General features: G+C 63.7%; 1 protein-coding gene across 10 annotated transcripts in view; it reads right to left on the bottom strand.

Annotated features, from left to right (window-relative positions):
- ARNT2 (aryl hydrocarbon receptor nuclear translocator 2) overlaps window positions 1-19506 on the bottom strand; it is a 148915-nt gene that overhangs the window by 2064 nt on the left and 127345 nt on the right. For 8 of the 10 annotated variants that reach the window (XM_053223449.1, XM_053223456.1, XM_053223454.1 and 5 more), the window contains exons 13-19: window positions 17456-17528; window positions 16558-16681; window positions 13388-13487; window positions 10093-10231; window positions 9566-9731; window positions 3304-3440; window positions 103-1945 (exon numbers count right to left, since the gene is read on the bottom strand). In XM_053223449.1, coding sequence (XP_053079424.1) covers window positions 1847-1945; window positions 3304-3440; window positions 9566-9731; window positions 10093-10231; window positions 13388-13487; window positions 16558-16681; window positions 17456-17528 — 838 coding nt within the window. In that variant the 3' untranslated portion in view covers window positions 103-1846. Of the gene's footprint in view, window positions 1-102; window positions 1946-2044; window positions 2709-3273; window positions 3441-9565; window positions 9732-10092; window positions 10232-13387; window positions 13488-16557; window positions 16682-17455; window positions 17529-19506 lie in introns of all 10 variants that reach the window. The other 2 variants (XM_053223451.1, XM_053223450.1) reach the window with 2 other exon arrangements.

Raw genomic sequence — 19506 nt, 5'->3', positions numbered from 1 at the left:
CTGTCCCCATCTCTGGGTCTGGCACCTGTCCCCACCCAGGTCTGGCACCTTCCCCTCACCACCCCCTGGTCTGGCACCCGTCCCCATCTCTGGGTCTGGCACGGTGAGGGTGTGTGGAGGGTAAAATGACCCTGGTGTGCCTAAACCCGGCACTCAATCATCAATCACCGCCATACACAAAGGGGTTAAAGCTGCTCTAGAAACTGCTGAGTGAGTGTGAACCCAGAGTCCAGGAACCAGGATCACCCAGAGCTGGCTGCTCGCCAAAGGTATTCTACCCACATTGGACTGCTACAGGTGGAGCTCTCCAAGCAAGACAGGCCACGTGGATCCCTGACGGACACCGGGTGGGGCTGGCGTTTAATGCCCAGCTCGCAGAGGTCAGCACAGACGCTGCTCCCGGCCCCGTCCTGCACGCTGGGCCCACTCTGCTCTCAGGCAGCTGAGACCCTGCTCCACTCGGCCTGGCCTTCCGGAATCCCAGGGGAGGGACACGTGGGTTGTGTCCGAGGCAGGTGCCTGAGCAGGGCTGCCTGAGGGACCCTGGGAGGGACGCAGGGCTTTCTCGGGGGTGGGAGTCAGGGGGCCCATGGGACGGCGGGGCCGGGCGTGGCTGTCACGAAGAGGACAGGAGAGGCTCAGAGAGCCTGCCTCTGTGCGCACAGGGCGTGGGAGGGGGCGAGGTCAGCGAAGACGGGGAAACGCAGCCAGCCAGGGACCACGGCTCAGTCAGCCAGCAGAAGTTTCCAGAAGTGGGCTCTTCTTCGCGTCCTGAGACCACCTGAGGAATTCGGGGCCCCGGGGCGAGTGTGGCAGAATCGGAGCGGGAGCCCCAGCCTCCTGCCTCACAGACCTGCACCCCGTCCCTCCCCAGACACCACGGCCCCCCAGCCGGCCGAGGAGAGAAGGCTCAGGGGCCTGGTGGGACGCGTTCCTGCCCCCGTGCGGGTCCGCACCTGAGCCCCCTCCAGGTCACTGATGCAACGTGGCCGCCAGGGCCGGTCCTGGGGGAGCAGGCCTGCACGGCAGGACACCGGACGAGGGGGCCTGGACGTCCCGCCTCCCCGCTCGCTCCTCCACGTAAGGCCCAGGGCTCTGCAGCCCCGGAGGCGCTGGCCTGGAGGGGGGGACGAGGGCGTGCGCTCACCAGGCAGCCAGGTCCTCGGGCCTCCTGGAAGAGGAGGGGGCCGCTTCCTCTCAGAAGCCCGGCTCATTAAAGCCAGTGGGCTCCCGGCCAGGACTCCTGGCGAGGCTGTGGAGCCGCAGCCGGGCACCGGGACCCCGGGCCAAGCTCGCTCCAGTCGGGGCGCCGCCGAGCTGGGGGCAGGGGAGCTGGCGTCCGGCCCTGGGTCCCCGCCTGCTCGGCCCCAGCACGGAGAACACAGGCCAGGCGTCCTCCTGGCCTCCCCTCCCCGCCCCCGAGTCCGCCCACCCACGGAGGTTAAAGGCGGGAAGAAACCCAATTCCTGAGGCCTGGGCAGGCCCCGGACACTCACTCTGGGCTACAGGTGAACGTTTTATAGGCGAAAACCGTCTACTAGGAGATTATTCACAACCAGACTCCCGACGCCCAGTCGGCTCGCCTCCCAAGCACACACAGATAAAGTACAATAAATACAACGGGCCCCCCGACGGCTACCGGGGCTCCTGGTCGGTGGCCCCGGGCTGGGGGCCAGAGCGGAGAGGTGCTGTGCAGGGGAGGAGCACGGGGGTGAGACGCTTTCTGCTGGGGGGGACCGTGGCGGGGCGGGCAGGGCAAGCAGGGTGCGGGGGGGCCCCGCCCGCGTGGGTGGCGTGGTCACGACAGGAGCCACGCCGCCCAGCGCCAGCCGCACTCTGCCCGCCGCTACTCGGAGAAGGGCGGGAACATGCCCAGGTCCGCGAAGTCCTCGATGTTATAGTTGCCGGTCCCCTGGGTCGGGTCTCCGGGCATGGGCAGCATGTCCTGCGGGAGGGGAGAAGAGAAGGCCGAGGGCGGTCAGCTCACCCTCCTGGGCACCTGTGTGTCCCAGGAGCCCAGCCTGCCGCTCCCCCTCACGCTCACCTTCCTTGGGGCAGCCCAGGGGTCTCAGGGGGGCCTCAGATGTCCACACCCGGAAGCCGCTCCCCCCTGGGGGGGCGGGGTCATCCCAGCAGGTAAACCGAGCCTCAGGACATAACCCGCGTTTATGTAAAGCCAGGACGGAGGGCGCCCAGGAGCCCATCGGTGGGGTGAACCTATCAGGGCCCGGAGCAAGGCTGTGTGTGTTCCGGGGGCGGGGCCAAATGCCTGAGTCCTGAAGCTTCACTTGTAACAGGCCCTTCAAGTGCGGCCGGCCTCAGAGTGCCCATCCAGACAATGGGCATAGCCAGTATTTCAATCCCCTGTGGAAAACTTCCCAAGGCGTGTTCTCTCAAATTCTCGGCCCGTGAGACACTCTGGGAGAAAAGGACTGTGTGGACGAGTGGTTGTGGGGAACAAGGCATACGCACTCTGCCTACCGCCTAAAATAGCCTCGGTCTTCATTAATATAATAAAAGCCTCTGAGAAGTCCTGCGGTCAAGAAACCGCACAACTTTGCTTAACCAGCGTTTCACGCGCTTATTTGACCAAGAATCCTTTTTAGCCTCGTGACCATGAAGAGCCGGGTGGGGGAGTTCTGTGCCACGCGGCTGCTGTGCGGCGTAAGGACGGAGGAAGGAGGTCAGAACGCTGCCCCTCTGGAGACCTAGAGGGACATCTGGGTTCTAGACCCCTGTCTGGGAAGGTGTCGCTCGGCTAGGTGGGAGAGGCGCTGGGGACGAGGAGAGAGCCCTCTTGGGAGGGGGGTTACGAGCCGGGGGGGTCTCAAGTCCCTCCCCCCCACGTGCTTCCTGCGCATCCGTGCTCTGCAGGGCAGACCTGGAGCTCCGGGCACAACGGAAGGCGCCTCGGTGCTTCTTCCTCGTGCGGGCCCCGTGGGATGGGCCGAGCACTGGGTTCAGGGGGAGTCAATCAGCTCACGCCTCCATCTGGAACCTTCCTCCCGGGGAAACTTGTGGCTGAAGATGGACCCAGAAAAACCCCAAGGGGGCAGAGCACTGGCGCGCGGGGCTAGGGGACGAGGCGTGGCCGGGAGCGTCTCCAACAACGGACGGCTACGTGATGCCCGGGTGTCCCCGACCAGAGAGGGCAGCGGAGGCCCGGGCTCCTGGCCCCCATCCCCGGGGCTGGGCCAGAACTCAGGTCTCTATGGAGCAGGCGGGGCTGTGGCAGGGGGCAGGGGAAAGGAAGCAGAGAGAAGGTGCCGGTACCTACGACAAGGCGGTGCTCGCTCGATTTACCTGGAACACTTCAGTCTGACCGGGCTGCTGGTGGGGGTGCTGCTCACCGCTCTGCTGCCCGTGGTGCTGGCTCTGCCACTGGGACCAGACCTCCGAGGGCCGCCCTTGGAACTGCCCGCCGCTCTGTCCGCTCTCAGCTGAAAGAGCCCACGCACAGGACACCGCCTTCAGGGCCGAGCCGTGGCTCCGCCGGACCTGCCACGGCCCAGAGGCCCCCGCGTCTGGAAGGCACGCTCCGTCCAGAGCCGGCCGCCGTCCCCTTCCGGCTCGCACCGACCCACGGGTAGCAAGTCAATGCCAACCGCCAGCACTCGGTGCAGGGGGCGGGTCCCCTCGGAGCGCACTGGCAGGGGCACCGGGGTCTCGGTCCTGGAGCCCTCCATGCCCTCTGGAGCTTTGGTGGGGGGCTTGTCTGCGGGGTCCGGGCCCCCCCCCCACCCCGGGCCGCCCCCCTGCAGCCCCGAGAAGAGAGAAGCCATCTCTGCCGCTGCAGCCCCCGGGCTGTTCTCTGAAAAGTCTGGTTCTGCCCGAGGGAGAGTTTCGGCTCAGCGTGCCCTGCCTTCCGCCAACGTCACCGCGCTGAAGCCGCGAGGGCCTTCCACGGGCGCCCCGAGCCATGGCCCTGCTGGCTCGTCCCTGAGTGTTTCCAGGTGGCATGTGAGCAAAGGCACTGGGGCGCGGCTCAGACCCAGAGATGGGCCTCTTTGCAGGAATCGGCACGTTAATTTGTGCGGAGAGCAGCTTGTCTCCGTCTACACTTTACAACAAACACCCAATGGAAAAACCAAGCAGGAAAAACAAGAAGTCGGTCTAAAATATTTTGAAGATTCAACCTAAGAGGATCAGTTTATCCGGGAGCACAGGAAAAAAAAAAAAAAAAAAGAAACACCTTCAACGTTCTCTCTTGTAAACCATTCGGTGCCATGTTGCAGGCAATGAGCTCTCTGTCAGGCTCTGGGTAGCAGGACAGGCCCCATCCTGCCCTTTCCAGCGGCCACACTGACGACAGGCGACCCCACAAAGTGTTCAGGGGGAGGGACCGCGGTTCGGGAGGCCCCAGGACTTGGCCACCACAGTGAGTCCTTGCTGGGGTTCTGCCCGCCGTGAATCAATTCCTTCCATCTTTCCTTCCGGCTACGGCCTTAACCTTGCCCCCCCCACCCCCCATATGCTGGTCCTGAGCTCCTGCCCTGACCCCGGCTCCCTGCAGGTAGGCACCCAGGCCAGGAAGCCCGCCCCTCCTGGAGGAGCTCACAGCAGGGCAGGGAGGGGACAGAAAGGCAGGGCCACGCAGTCGGGGGCTGCCGTGACAGGGTGCGACAGTGACAAAGCCAGCTCTCGGAGGGCACCTGACCCGTCCCCGCATGCAGGAAAAGCTCCCAGGGGCAGGAGCTGACGGCACAGAGCTCGGAGGCAGGGCTGAAGAGCGTCCCCGATGCAGGGATCCGTCTGTGCAAAGACGTGGGTGTGAGGAGGGCGTGTTCTGCCCGGTGACCCAGTGGCGGCTCTGGGGATAAGGGCCTGAGTGTCACCAGCCGGAGGGCAGGCCCAGACTCGGGTCCCCCGCTGTGCAGGTGGCAGGGACCCGCGGGGGTTCGCAGGCAGGGAGCGGCCGCACAGCCCTGTGCATCCGGGAGCCCCACCGCCCAGGGCGAGCGCACAGAGAGCAGAGGAGCCCAGATACGAGGCGGCCGCCGTGGCAACGGGTGCACGACGTGAGGGCGCCTGGAAGCGGACGCGGGGCGGAGGGGGCGCAGGTGGAGGCCGCGGGCGGTCAGGATGCCACCTCTGCGTCCGGTGGGTGGACGTGCACAGCCCAGCTTCTCTTGGCTGCGGGATCACCTGCCCGGCCTGGGGGCCACGTCTAAGTCTCCGAGGGGTGCCTCGGGCTCCCTGTGCGAGAATCCAGCTTCTCTCCCCCTCAGAGCCTCCAGGCGGGGAAGGCACGGCTGTGGGCTCTCTCCTCCGGCTCACGTCCACTCCCCTGCACCGTCTCCCTGAACGCAGCACCCCGTCGGATGCCAGCCTGCCTGTGGCCTCATGTCACCTCCTGGCGGGGCCACCACTACGCTGACCCAGCCCCAGGTCACGCGTCACCGAGGGTCCCCCCAGTTCTCGATACTGGAGACTTCCGGACGTATTTGCGGAGGGAAAGAAAAACGGAAAGGAGTGGAAAGAGGGCCGAACCTCCCGTCACCCTCTCCTCCTCCTCCCATTTGAAGCTTCCTGGCCACCGTCAGCTTGTGATGAAACCCATGCACGTTCCTGCGTCAGCCCCGTGACGCCCCGCGGCGGGCCAGGCGGCAGGGGCTGAAGGCTGCAGGACGGTCGGCATAGTTCTGCTGATGACAGACGCGGGATTTCAGAATAAACATCCTTAAACTGCCGGGAAGGGAAATGCTCCTTCTTAAACGTTCGCCACAGGAAAAGTCACTTGGTGTCACTTACTCTTCCCTCTGACCCTAAGACACGGGCCCGTTACCCGCCTTTGCCACACAAGGAAACCGAGGCTCTAAGGCGCCAGGGAACGAACTGGCCCGACTCGTCCGGCTTGTGAATGCCAGAGCCCCGTTCTGACGCGGACGCCCCGTGCATTCGCTTGGTAAACTGAGCGTTTGTATCCAACGCCCACCGTGCACCTGCCGCTGAGCAGAGTGCTGGGGCCACGGTGGTGACCAAGACTGGCCAGTGCCCTGGGGGGGACAGATGAGCGACCAGGCCGCCAGGACCGCCGACATCTGCAAGGAGAGCCAGGCGGCATCGGGGGACGCGGAAGCTGGACCTCCCGTTGCAGGGTCTTCCCGGGGGAGGTCCCTCCCAGGCAGTGACCTGCAGGAGGGACTCACTGCCGTCCGCCAGGAGGCCCGGGGGGAGGACCTTCTTCCAGCCTCTGCCACTGAGACACCGTTTCCCGAGCCGCGCGGGTGACCGGCAGACTCCACGATGTGCCGTGACTACAAGGTGGCCCCTCCCGGGTGACGCGGCGCTGGCCGCTCCCAGCCCGCCAGCCCCTCGGTCCAAGGAGAGCGTGCTACGGGCTGCTGCCATCCGGGCAAACGGGTGGGCTTCCAGACCAAACTTCACAACCTTGAGAAGCGCGTGGATTCCTGGGTCGTAGGAGCAACCGGCTTCTCTGAGCGGGAAGCTGGCGCCCACGTTCGCCGCACCTGTCTTCCTCAGGCCGCGTCTTTCAACGCCTCCTCTTAGTTAAGGATCTTTATACCGAGCGTCCCGGTTCCCGTGGCTGGTGTGGTTTCTGCGTCCTGCCTGGACCCGGACCGCGCCCCTCCCGCTTAGCTCCACAGGGAGGCGACGCTCGCACCTGTCAGCCCCCAGGAAGTGGCTTCCACGTCTGGACCTCCTCGCCGGGCGAGGTGAGACCCTGGCTGAGCAGAAGCTGAAACCAGTTCTGGAAATGCAAACGCATCAGCAGCGCAGCTCAGGGCGCGTCACCAGGCCTGCGAGGGCGGGAGCGCCTTGGGCAGACGCCGGGAAACCCGGGGAGCAAATGAGCGTGTGGTTCCTAGAAGGTGCCAGAACCCAGAAGGGCTGCTTTCCTGTTCAAGGTCGGAGCTCGGTCCACAGGCCATCCTGAGGAGCCCGCCGGAGCGCCGGCCTGTTTGTGCCAGACCTTGGTCACGCCGGCCGCCAGGGGCGCCGGCCTTCAGCTCGCCTGCTCCGGCCGGGGACACAGGGCAGTCGGGACCCCGGTATCCGGCCCCGGGCAACCAGCTGAGCCGGGTACTGTGGGCAGGGGGGCTGCGGGCCTGCAAACCCTCCAGGCCCAACCAGCAGGCCCCACGCACGGCCGTCCGGCCTGCGCCCTCAGAGGGGGCCCGGAAGCCACTCAGGTCACACACGGGGCCCGGGGGAGTGTCCACTGCACGGCTAGACGCGGCTGGTTCGTAGTCCTGGGTTCATTCGATGACTGCTGAGTCTGACCTTAGTGGGGGCTGCTCTGTCCCTTCTCCCGCTCTCTTCCCTGCACCCCTCCCACCGTGCTCGGGACCACCCATCCTTGTTCACCAGCCCCTTGAACACCCTCTTCTCTCTGACCCTGCCCGAAGCCCGTCCCCACGGACCCCGTGTCCCTGAAGCCCCTGGAGCAGAGCTATGGGTCTCCGACACGTTGCACATCCCCCATCCCCGCCCCGCCCCGCCTGCCCCCAGCCCCCCACACCTGTGCTGGGGCCTCCTGCCCACACCAGCCGCTGGCCGGCCCCCACGAGCGCCTCGTCCGGATGGTGCTGGCACCCCCCCATCAAGACCAACCCCCGTCCCAAGCTCCCCCTCAGCTTTCTGTCCCCCTCCCCAGGGCCTGGCTTCCAAGCCCGCCACGGCCCCCTCGCTGGGTCACCGTCAGCAAAGGAGGGACAGAGGGAAAGCCACGGGAAACCACTCTCCACGCACCCTGCTAAGGGGTCCCGGCCCTCTCGTTCACACAGACCAAGAGACCTCTGCAGGGACACCTATCCCCGCCCGATTCTAAGGCTCCCTGAACAGCGGATCGGAAGACGCTGGCGAGCAGAGCCCGAGGGGACCTCACCGTGCCTCAGTGTACTTCTCTGTGAAGTGGGAGCGATCAGGCATCTCCCCCTTAGGGCTTCTGGCAGCATTGAAGGATTCTCGCGTGCGTGCCGGGCAGACAGAACGTCTAGAGTCAGCCGCGGCCGTGACTCCCACTGGGATCGCCGAGGGCAGGAGGGCGTGAGCGCAATGCAGAGGCGCCTGCTGAGCCCGGAGCCCCGTCTGTGTGGGGCTGCTCTTGGCCGCCGAGTCGTGCAGGGGCCTCAGCCCGGGGCCTGTGTCCCTCTCGTGTCTCATCTACGTCTACAGCTCAGAGCCCGCATTTGCCAGGTGGAGATCAGAGCCCAGATCGCCAGGGCAGCGCAGGGGCCCCCGCTGTTTTTGCTGTGGCCTTGCCAGGACGAGCACCCACTCTCCCCTGACCCTCCAGACCCGGCGGCCCCCCGGGCCTGTGTCACACCGAGGCTGCTGTCCCCAGAGAGCTGCCCTGCCCGTCTCCCGGTGCCCATGCGTCTCCCGGCCTCGATGCCGCGCTGAGGGCCAGGCCTCCCGTCTCCCAGGAAGCACCGGGTGCCTGCACGCCTGGTCTGCCCTGGACCCTTCAGGGTGAGGCGGGTGGACCGCTCCCCAGGGGCCGGACCTGGAGGCAGAGACTGCCGGGAGGTGAGGGTGAGGGGACCAGGGTGGCTTCCGAGCTGGGTGCCCGGGGGCCTGGAAGGCAGCGGCTCGGGGCCTGTCCTTCCTGAAACGGTGCAGAACCAGCCGGCAGGGGGAGCTTGAGGCCCCACACGAGCACCTGCTCCAAGTGAACAGAGGCCGCAGAGCTGAGCTGCAGCCACGTGGCAGTGACCGCAAGAGGTTGCGAAACGCCGCGCCCACGACCTCATGCCGCAGGGGCTGCGGGACCGTGTGTGGCGGGGGCGGGAGAAGATGTGGGGCGCGGCGGATGACCCCGCGTGCGGGCGAGGGACACGGCCTCGTCCCTAAGGCCGACAGACGCGCAAAGGGGAGCTTCCGGCCTGAAATGGAAATCCCGATCAGCAGCGAGGCGCCCCGAGGGCCATGTCATTGGCTGTCACCGCGACCGTGCTGTGAGAAGGCGGGCGGGCGTCAGCTCAGGATGCTGGGCCGGGCCCCGGGCCCCTCCCCAGCCCCTCCCGATGTGAAGCAGAGCCCCGGCCCACGCCAGCCACACAAGCCACACAGCAGGAGCAAAGGCCCCCAGGACTCGCACCAGAAGGAGCGGCCACTTAACCCTCTATGGCCTGAGGAGCTGGGACAGGTGTTCTCACGTGGAAGGGGCCCCTCTTTGCATATTAACAAGAGAGAGAACATCACAGTGCCTCTTATTCACACACGACGTCTGTATACAATTGGCCATCCTCACGACTGTTCCCTGGCTGTTTGAAACCAAGGTTATGGTGTTTTTGACGTGGGGCACCTGAACGTCCTTGCCAAGGACCGAAAAGGGCTGAAACAGCGCTCAGAACGCAGCGGCACACAGGAATATAGTCCCAGGGCCTTGGAAATGCCAGTCACCCCACAAAGCCAAGACCCAAGCAGCCAGTGTCTTAGGAATACCAGCGGACCCCCAGAGCTGGACAGCAGGTGCTTGGAAACCTCCAGACCTGGTCCCAGGGTTCTGGGAGCTGGGGGCTCGGTCCCCCGAACTCGGGATGTGCAGAAACCACTCTGCCAGCTCCCCCGGGAATTCCCGCCCTCACGCCCCACCTACCGAACCCCGGAGTCCTGCTGGCGAGACTGGAGTAGGCGTTCCCGCTGGGCGAGGATGTAGCTGGGCTGGAGAGAGGGCTGTAGGAAGAGGGGTCTGCTGGGTACGTGTGGCTCGTTCCAATCCCAAAGGGGGACGACTGAGTCTTGCCGGACTGGGAGGGGATTTGCTACAATCAGGACAAAGCAGAGAGGAGGGCGGTGTCACCAGCAGGCCCCAGGTGGGTCGCTGCCACCCCAGTGGCCGACGGTGACTCCCCGTGGCCCTCCTGGCCAACTGGGCACGAGCCTGGGAGCGGGCCAGCGTGTGTGGGCCCAGGAACTGCAGGACTTGGGCCCCGCGTCTCTGGGGCGGGTCTGCTTGAACCTGCCCCCAGTCCCGCAGTGAGAGGGGCTCTCGGGGCGCTGGGCTCGGCAGACTCCACAGTGGACACCTGCCTCATGGCGACTACTGGGGGGCTGGGCGTGTCCCAGGGCCGGGGGCTCCCAGCAGCCTGGCACCCGGGGCAACGCCCTCACTGAGGCCCGTACCTGTCCGGGAAAGGGCGGCCGGCTCCCTGTCCACGCCACCTGACTCTGGTTCAGCTGTCGGGAGATTTGGGACATGTTCTGGCCCGTTGACGAGGAGGACTGGATGTCATTCACACCAGGCACGTGGACCACGGAAGAGCTACGAGAGACGAAGTCGCTTTTGTCCCCGGGAGACCCCTCGCCCGCGACGCGGGTCCCTGGGCCCTCCTGTTCAATCCCACGTGCGGCCTCTATCCGTCTGTCCGTCTCTCCAGGGCAGCACGTCACGGGACAAAAAGGCCCCCAGCCCGCCACTGCTGCACTCTGCCTCTCTGGCCCCAGCAGGGCCCGCTCTCTCTTCCCCACGGCCCAGACCCCACCCATGTGTCTCTTGCTCCCCGCAGAAGATTCTGAGGGGGCAGCTCCTTAGAACGGAAATTAGCCCGGCCGCATGGATGGCTGCTCTGTGCCCTGGTTAATGTGTCCCTTAGGGGACGCCCACGGGGCCGAGGATTCAGCAAACAGGCCACAGGCTGTCGGCTGGTTCCCGTGGAACAGACGAGAGAGCCTGTGAGTGAAAGCTTGCGGGGGGGCGGGGGGCCTCGCCCAGCCCCCAGAGCACACTTCCCCGCCGCCCCCCTCACTCCTCACGACCCCCCACGCCTGCTGTGTGTGTGTCACAGGGGGCGCATCCCCACGGCCCCAGGGCCCCTGCAGGCAGACGCTGCTGCCCAGAGCTTTTTCCAGCCACGCTGATTATACAATAAGCTCATTAAAGACCGGAGGGTGGCCAGAGACTGCTGTCTCCCTTCAGGCCCTTCCTCCTGGCTCCGCTGGGGCCAGAGCGCTGGGGGCCCAGGGGGGAGTCAGGGGAGGGGGACGGGGCTAACCACGGAAGGATCTGGTGGGTTTTGAAGAAAGGCAGTTTATAGACCAGTAGAGAAGCGAGGGGACAATGTCACTCATGAGTTACAGTCTTTCTCCTATGCCATCCGGTTCCCCTCCAGCCAGGGAGGCCCGGAGAACATCAGAGCCCTCCGGTCCTGGCCGTGACGAGGGGACATCGTTCCCGTCCCCCATAAAACACTTCGGCACTTCACACACAAGGCGCCTTTCCCAGTCGGCCTCAGAAGGCCTTTTCTGATCACGGTTCTTTACAGGGGCCTCTCCCCCACCCCGCCACCCCCGGGAGGGCGCTGGCAGAGGAGGGCCGGCCCCGTGCCCGGCCCTCCCCAGGGGCCCCTGTCTCGGAACACACGGGCCGGGGCCAAGGCCAGGAGCACCACGGCAGGACTCAGGGTGAGGACACGCTTGGGCATGTGCAGCAAGGCCACTGTGCTAGGGCTCAGGGCCACCTCTGACTGCCATTCGTCCCACACTCTTCCCCCTCAAACGAGCATGGGCCCCTTAGATTTACAGGAAATTCAGCCCATTCCACAGGGTTAAGGCCTCATGAGCATCCATCCAACCCTCCCTCCCTCCCTCCTTCCCTCCCTCCCTTCCTCCATCCATCATCCCTCCTTCCCCCCTCCCTCCCTTTCCCTCCCTTCCTCCCTCCCTCCCTCCATCCATCATCCCTCCACCCCTCCTTCCCTCCCTCCCTCCTTCCCTTCCTCCCTCTCTCCCTCCATCCATCATCCCTCCACCCCTCCCTCTTTCCCTCCCCCCCTCCATCCATCATCCCTCCATCTCTCCCTCCCTCCCTCCTTCCCTTCCTCTCCCTCCCTCCATCCATCATCCCTCTCTCCCTCCTTCTTTCCCTTCCTCCCTCCCTCCCTCCTTCTTTCCCTCCCTCCCTCCCTCCCTCCTTCTTTCCCTTCCTCTCTCCCTCCCTCCATCCATCGTCCCATCATCCCTCCATCCCTCCTTCCCTCCCTCCCTCTATCCCTTCTTCATCCACCCATCCATCCACTCCATAGATGAGCAGTGAGTAAATGCCTCCCGATGCCAGGCTCTGCACAGGGGCTGGCGCCTTCCCCTGACTCCTTCCCCACACTGCCAGCCTGCCTCTCCTCTGTAACTGCCCTCCAACTTCTGCTTCTATGACAACAGCCTCAGCCCAGCTCAGCATCTCAAGCTGGACCATCTGTCCTAAGAACCATCTCCAGCCTCACTTTCCATCTCCCCTGACACAACGCCCCCGACTTTCTCCCAGACCCATTTCCCCAAGTCTCTCCCCTCCAGCTCCCTAGCATGGTATTCAAGGCCTCCGCGGTCCCCTCCTGTTTCCCCCAGACTCGAAGCCTCTCCCGCCACCCAGGCTTTGCTCGGCACATTCCCGAGGCCTGCGTGCCCCATCGTCCCATCGAGTGACAAGCTGACCTTGGCTTCCAGGCTCAGCTCAGGAGCCGGCCAGGCCTTCCCCGGATGTGCTACCTAGGCCTGGCCGCTCCTCACCTCTGGCCTCTGCTCCCTCCCAGACGCCCCTTGTACAGAGGGACAGGCAAGTGTCGCCAGGACTCAGTTGACTGCCTGCCCGGGCTGGGAGTGGTGCAGAGCCTGGCACGGAACTGTGGCCGTCCCTGTGTGCCGAGAGCAGGGAGGGCACGTAACCCCGCGGCAGGAGAGGAGTCTGGAGCCTCCTGCACTGTGCCACGGGGAGGGGCGGCCGGCGCTGACGAAGGCTCAGGAGCAGCTGGCTCGGCCACCTTCTTGTCCGGACCGGGGAGCTGCTCCCCAGAGCCCCGGAGCAGACTGCATCCAGAACACCCCGCTGAAGGGCGGGCCGTGGCCACCGCGGGATCTCAGCCTGCTACCCTGGGCTCGGCTCTGAGCTGCTTCTCCAGGTCTGTCCGCGGCCCAGTGGGGAAGCATGAGCCTGCGCCTCCTTCGTGAGGGCAGGTTCCTGGCAGGGCCCCCTCCCCCGGGGTGGTCAGTCCCACCTGCCCGGTCCTGGTCCCTGCCTGCACCTGACGCTCCCTTAGGCTCTGGCCAAGTCACCCGGTGGCCGGGCTGTATGGGGACCTCTGCCCGACTGGGCTTGGGCCTGGGACCGTTCTCCTCGAGAGCTGGATGTTTGGTGGGTGCACGTAGGACCCACACCCCTCCTGCGGGCAGCCCGTCTCTCCTCTGGCCGTTCTTCCCAGGCCCCGACCCTCCTTCCTCAGCCGGCGATAGCAATGCATCTAATAGTAACACGTTGGGCGCTCCCGGGGCAGGACCAGAGCCACCAGAACCCCGGCCCGGCCCAGGGCCCGCAGGGCAGCAGCCGCTAACTGGTGTTTGCCGCATTTGCCGCGCACGGGGCCGAGCTCTGAGACCCAGGGCTTCCCTGGTGAGGGGCATCCCCCGCCCCCGGCCCCCTCCCAGCACGTACCTGAAGGCCTTCCCCGAGTGTCCGGGGGGGAACGGGCTTCCCTGGGAGTAGATCTGCTGGGTTCCCGCTGCAGAGGCTGAGGTCATCATCTTCTTCTCCGCTAGGAAAGGCAGGGCAAGGTCACGGTCAAGGGCTCCCTGCCCTGCAGACTATGGGAGGCGGGGGGCAGCCGGGGAGCAGGCGAAGGACGGGTGTCCTCGAGCAGGACGCATCCCGGCCGTCCAGCCGCACGCGCCTTCTCTGCACACGAGGGCACGGGCCGTCCCCCAACACCCGGGCTGGGCCACACGCTGCCAGAGGGCAGGCCCTTCCCGAGGGTCGGGACGATGGAAAGAACCAACAGAAGGAAGCTCCTCCTCGGATGCTGTTTCCTCCCAAGCCCACGGAGGAAGCGCGGGGCAGTGGCCCCAACCCCCTGAGCGTGGACCCCAGCGCTGCCCTGCTTGTCACGGGCGTGGCCTTGCACCTGTGACTGAGGGGCTCCTTTCCCTGCAGTCTCGAAACTCCCACACGTGTTATTTCCACACACCTGACGGCCCACCCACGAGACACCGGAATAAGGGAGGTTAAAGTTAGTTACAGGGCAATTATTTCGTGCCTCGACAGACCCCTCGCCTGTACCCATCTGTGGCCTGGGAGGTGGGGGGGGACACACAGAGTTGGGGGGGGGTCCCCCACTGGGCGGTCATGAGCAGGGATGGACACGCGGGCTCATGGACTTGGGGCGGAGAGGGCGGGCTTCCTTGACCACAAACCGACTACCTCTGTGACAGGCCGATAAACCGAGGCACTGCCTCTGGGTCCGTTTCCTTGGCTGCAGCGAAAACCCCACAGCACGGAGGGGCTTGGACTCCTACGTGTGTGCTTCTGACCGGTCCGCAGGCGGAGAGGGGCTAAAGGTTTCAGGAGACAGGTGCCCCAGGGACTTGTGACCATCCACTCAACGTAAGCTGTTATCTTCTTACGCACTTAGGGGTTTGGGTGGTTTGGGTAAATGAGAAACGCATTTTTTCCTAAGCGCTCTAAGACATTTGTGAGGTACGAGATTATACGTGGACACAGGTATGTAAAGATGTTCGGTTTTATCATTCAGTCTTCTGCGTCCTTTTTCGCTCTACGGCTTTGACCTGCTTGACCGCTGCAAAATCTGGCTCTATCAGGATTTTCTCGTGTTCCTACCTATTTTGGTTTTCCCGTGTTCCGAGGCTCATGACACATGTACCTTCGCCTTCGGGTCCCGCTCGTATCTGCATCGTATCTGTAGAAGTTAACCATCTCAGCGGGGCGCCTGGGTGGCCCCGTCGGTTAGGCATCCGACTTGGTGTCAGCTCAGGTCATGACCTCACGGCTCGTGAGATCGAGCCCCGCGCGGGGCTCTGCGGGGACAGCGTGGAGCCTGCTTGGGATTCTCTGTCTCCCTCTCTCTGCCCCCGCGCCCCCATTCTCTCTCTCTCTCTCTCTTAAAATAAATAAACTTAAAAAAAAGAAGATAACCATCTTGGCCCACGGCTCTTAGCTGCCTCCGAGGGCACCCCACCCCCAGTCCTCCGGGTTAAAGGGTTTCACGTCATGTCGTTTGGGCTACGGCGTATTTCGGCAGCACGTCAATCAGGAGTTGCTGGTCAGGGGCCCCTGAACACCAGCTTAGTTTATCGCTCGTGATATTCACGCTTCCTTACCAGTTCGCTTTTTTTCTGAGTATCTTGCAATTTGCTAAAAATGTCCTCGTCTTTTCTTGTGAGACTTCCTTCCTGCTTCTCCTTTTCTCCTTTCAAGAGTGGCTATCTTTAGACCCACGGGAAGCTGGGTTTCTCCATAAACGTCAGAGAAAAAAAACCAGCACGTGCCGATGCGAAACGTCTGTGTAGGGCCCCCAACCCAGGATGCACCTACATCTTTGCTGAACGGGTTCGATTCGGCTTTTTATTTATCCTTTGTGTCTTTTGCACCTTCCGACAATCTTTGCGCCAACTCTCGGCGTGCCTCGTCCTTCACACTCCTGCTTTTTCAACCTGTCACTTCCGTTCCGGTCTTCTGCATTTCGATTCATGTCGCGAACAAGCGCGGTGTTGGAAGCCGTCTTCTCGGAAGCCTAGGCAGACGGCCCGTGTCCGAGGAGTCCTGCGGCTTCCGGCTGTGAGCGCAGCCTGGTGGGGGAAGCACTGCATTTCCTGCTTTCCTTCCTTCCCTTTCCTTTTTCCTGGGGGTTCGCGTCCCCTGTGCTGTCATCCTTGTGGAAAGGTGTCCGTGTTTGGGTAACATCACAACCTCACACGGATTCCCTAGGGATATCGTGGGGATCCGGTCAAACATTCCGGCTCCTCGGAGAGGAAGAGAGGCCCTTTAAGACGTGCCGTCTCTGCTCTCGTCCGCGGACGTGGAGAGACAGGGGTAGACGCGGCCGGCGTGTCTGGATGGCCCGCGGGAGCCACCAGCGGAGAGCCTCCTGGTGGTGCCAACGGGCGTGCTCTGTGCTGGAGACCGGAGGCCACGCCCCACCCATCGGTGGTGCTCCAGGGAGGCGGCTCGGGAACCTCCCTGCTCCTTCACGTTTGGTCCACGGCCCAACGGGAGGACGGCGGGGTCTCCACAGGTGTCGACGTCAGGAGGACTGGGATTTACGCGAATGGGCCCGGCTCCTCAGTCCTGTAGGACGCTGTGGGGTCCCTTCCGATGAGCGTTCCCATGCTTCCTTTGGGTGGGCCAGCTGGTTTCTCCCCTCGATGGACCCCAACTGTACTGAATCTTTCAGGAAGTCCTTGACCACAAGAAAATGGGATCCTTTTTCTGAAGTTTGGAATGACAGAGATGTTTCCAGGCTGCTCATCTTAGTGGAAATCTGCCTGGGGGGCGGGGGTGGGAAGCTGAGAATGGCACCCTTCCATCCGGGAGCGAGGCAGACACAGGCGGGCCCCCGCTGGCCGCCACCGGGTGAACCGTGGACATCCGTGTGCACGTCTATTCCAAACCCTCGAATTCAGCAGATGAGGGGTCTAGGGCCCCAGGCGGCAGGTGAACGAGAGGCAAGGCCAGAAGTCGAGGGGTTCCATTTGGACTCCTGTACTCGGCGCTCATCCACACCCGCTCCCTCGGGATGGCCGCCCCTTGACGGCCCGACGGCAGCCACACGCCCCACACCCCCGGCACGTAAGCGCTGTTCGGGAACTTACACGCACTGATTCCCGCAAACATCTCAGCAAACCGGGGGTCTCTCTCCTGGGAGAAGATGGCATCGGCCTTCTCCACGGACTTCCCCGCCTCGTGAACGCTGGCCGGGAGGTTGGGGACAGGAACCTGTTGGCATGTGAAAACACAACCACATCCAGAGTGTGAGACACGGAGCACGTGTCTGCAGCCCCGTCGGGTCCCCTCCCCCCAACTCGCTGGCACTTCAGGCTGTGTGGTTTTACTGAGGTGGGGGGCTCGTCTGGAGACCGGGAGGTGCGGTGTGAGCCGGGGACCGCAGAGTGGCACGGATCCCTTACAGAGAGATAACCAATAATCAACCACCCTAAACACCAGAAGCATGGACTTGAAGTCTAACGTGGGTGACAGGCCCGGCCCCGAGGCACCTTGTGATTTCTCTACACGGCCGTCGGAAGCAGCAGGAGCAAAGGCAGAAGGAAGAGGAGGGACAGAGGGGAAGGGAGGAGGGAGGGAGGCTGCGTGGACAGAGTGGGGACCCGGTGCAGGGCAGGACAGACGGCCGGGAAGGGGACGGGTGACACGGCTCAGAACTGCCTCTGTCGGCTTCCGCGGTCTGCTGGTCCGGTCCTTGGGCTCACGTAGAGCCCCCGCAGCTCCCGATCGCCCCCAGACACTCCCCATACGGGCAGCTCGGGCCCTACTCGGCCGCCCGGTCCTCACGTGTCCTCTACCCTCCATGGCCCCACCCTGCAGGAGGGTCCCAGGACACCCCCAGGGTGGGACCTGCATCTCTGCACTCGGTGGGAGGACAGAGCACCAGCACCTGCTGGATTGAGGGCGTCAAGCTAAGGGTTGAACTTAGCCCCCCCGACCCTTGGCCCGAGACAGCTCCAACTGGGAAAGAACCTTCCAGAAGTTCACCTGCGACAGGTCGTATGACGACAGCCCATCTCTCTGGTGCACCTCCAACTCTGCCTGCTGCTGCTGGAGCTGCCTGCGGAACGAGAGGTCAACAGAGTCATGACGAGGTCACGACGTGGTGGCCGCGGGGCCGGACTAGAACCTTCCCCCAACCCAGAGGGACGGCGGGTGACACCCAACGGGCCCCTAAGTGGTTTTCAATTTTTACTTGTTTTAGTTTACGACTTTTTAAAGTTTATTTTGAGAACGCGAGCAGGGGAGGGGCAGAGAGAGAGAGAGAGAGAGAGGGAGAGAAGGAGAGAGTCCCACGCAGGCTCCATGGGGTCAGCACAGAGGCTGACGCGGGGCTGGAACCCAAAAACTGTGAGATCGTGACCTGAGCCGACAACAAGAGTCGGACGCTTGACCAACTGACCCTCCCAGGCGCCCCTTGTGATTATTTTTTAATGCCCCAAATCAAGACTCCAAGCCCTGTATTTTAAGTTTAGGTTGCCAACATTTAGGAAATGCGTTCTGGTTAACGATTTCATGTCACGCAGGGTAAGAAGACACCACGTGAAAACAAACAGTTACGGCAAAGTTCCGATCAACACGGAAAGAAGAAACCCTTGGCCTGACAACCTGTAAGCTGGATGGGGTGGGGGGGAGTGTGACCTCATGTCCCCCACCTCCAGCCCTCACGCTGGACTCTCACAGAGTTACCTGACGTCACGCCCAGTACAAAGAGGCTTCCCGGGTGGTGGCCTCGCAGCCAGGACCTGACCTGATGCCCCTGGTCCCCACTCTGTGCTCTGCAGGCCCCCCCACTGCCCCGTTCGGGACAGAAAACGACTCCTTACAGGAAATGGCTGCTTTACAAAGTTTCAGAAGGTGGAAACCGGGTTACGTTCCCGGGACAGTGAGCCCCACAGCTCAGAGCCTAACGATGGGGCAGGATGAGAGCGTCTTTTTCCAGTCCACACACAGGCAAGAACGCCAGGCGAACGTGGTTAGACTGCTGACCCGAACCACACGCCCAGGAGTCAGCCTAAGGGACACGGACAATTCAGGCACAAACGTACGTGTGACACGCACAGCACGTGCACGTTCACAGTAAGCAGGGAAACACTTTCAGCCTTAAATAAACAGAGTGAGTGCAAATTAGGACGAACATGGAGGGCGATCAATTCTTCGACTACGCAGCGGGTAACAACACAGTTAGCACGGTGGCTTGCGCAGAAAGTTCCGGCGCAGGGGAGATGCCCACGGCAGAGTTCCACACGGAGGACGCCGGTGCCATCCGCGCACCCCGGGGCCCTGCGCTCACCGCGACCTACGCTGGGCTCACAAAGGGAGCCGCTACCTCTCCAAGTGGGTGGTTTCTGAACTCCCTTCACGGCGGAGCGTGCCGAGGCCCCGAGACGCCAGGCGTCTGCAGAAGAGAGACCATGCCCTGGGGAGCGGGTGACGAAAGAGGGTTTGGGGCAGGGGCTATTTCTTTTTTTTTAAATTAAAAAAAAAAATTTTTTTTTAACGTTTATTTATTTTTGAGACAGAAAGAGACAGACCATGAATGGGGGAGGGGCAGAGAGAGAGGGAGACACAGAATTGGAAGCAGGCTCCAGGCTCTGAGCCATCAGCCCAGAGCCTGATGTGGGGCTCAAACTCACAAACCGTGAGATCGTGACCTGAGGTGAAGTCAGACGCTCAACCGACTGAGCCACCCAGGTGCCCCCGGGGCAGGGGCTATTTCACAGCGTAAGGGACACCCACCTGGGAGGTCCAGGAAGGCCTGGGCCAGCCACTGTGGGCGCCGGTGACCGGACCCGGTGGGCGAGGCCTGCCAGGAGCCCGGCCTCAGAGCCCAGTTGCCACCCCAGAGCAGGGGGGTGTCACCTAAGTCTTGCCCCGCGGCCCCCCACCAGTCCCTCTACTGGCCCCCCAGCTGGAAGCTTGAGAGCAAGGAGCTCATGCTGTCCTGTCCACGGAGGCGAACATCGGCCCGTCCCCGGCAAACAGGCTGGGCCACCAGACTGGCGGGCGGTGTAGACGGAGTGCGACTAGGTTGCCTC

The sequence above is a fragment of the Acinonyx jubatus genome, chromosome B3 (genome assembly GCF_027475565.1).
Source record: "Acinonyx jubatus isolate Ajub_Pintada_27869175 chromosome B3, VMU_Ajub_asm_v1.0, whole genome shotgun sequence".
Lineage (NCBI taxonomy): Eukaryota > Metazoa > Chordata > Mammalia > Carnivora > Felidae > Acinonyx > Acinonyx jubatus.
Note: the sequence above shows the minus strand (reverse complement) of the source record. Positions and strands in the feature narration are given on the sequence as shown.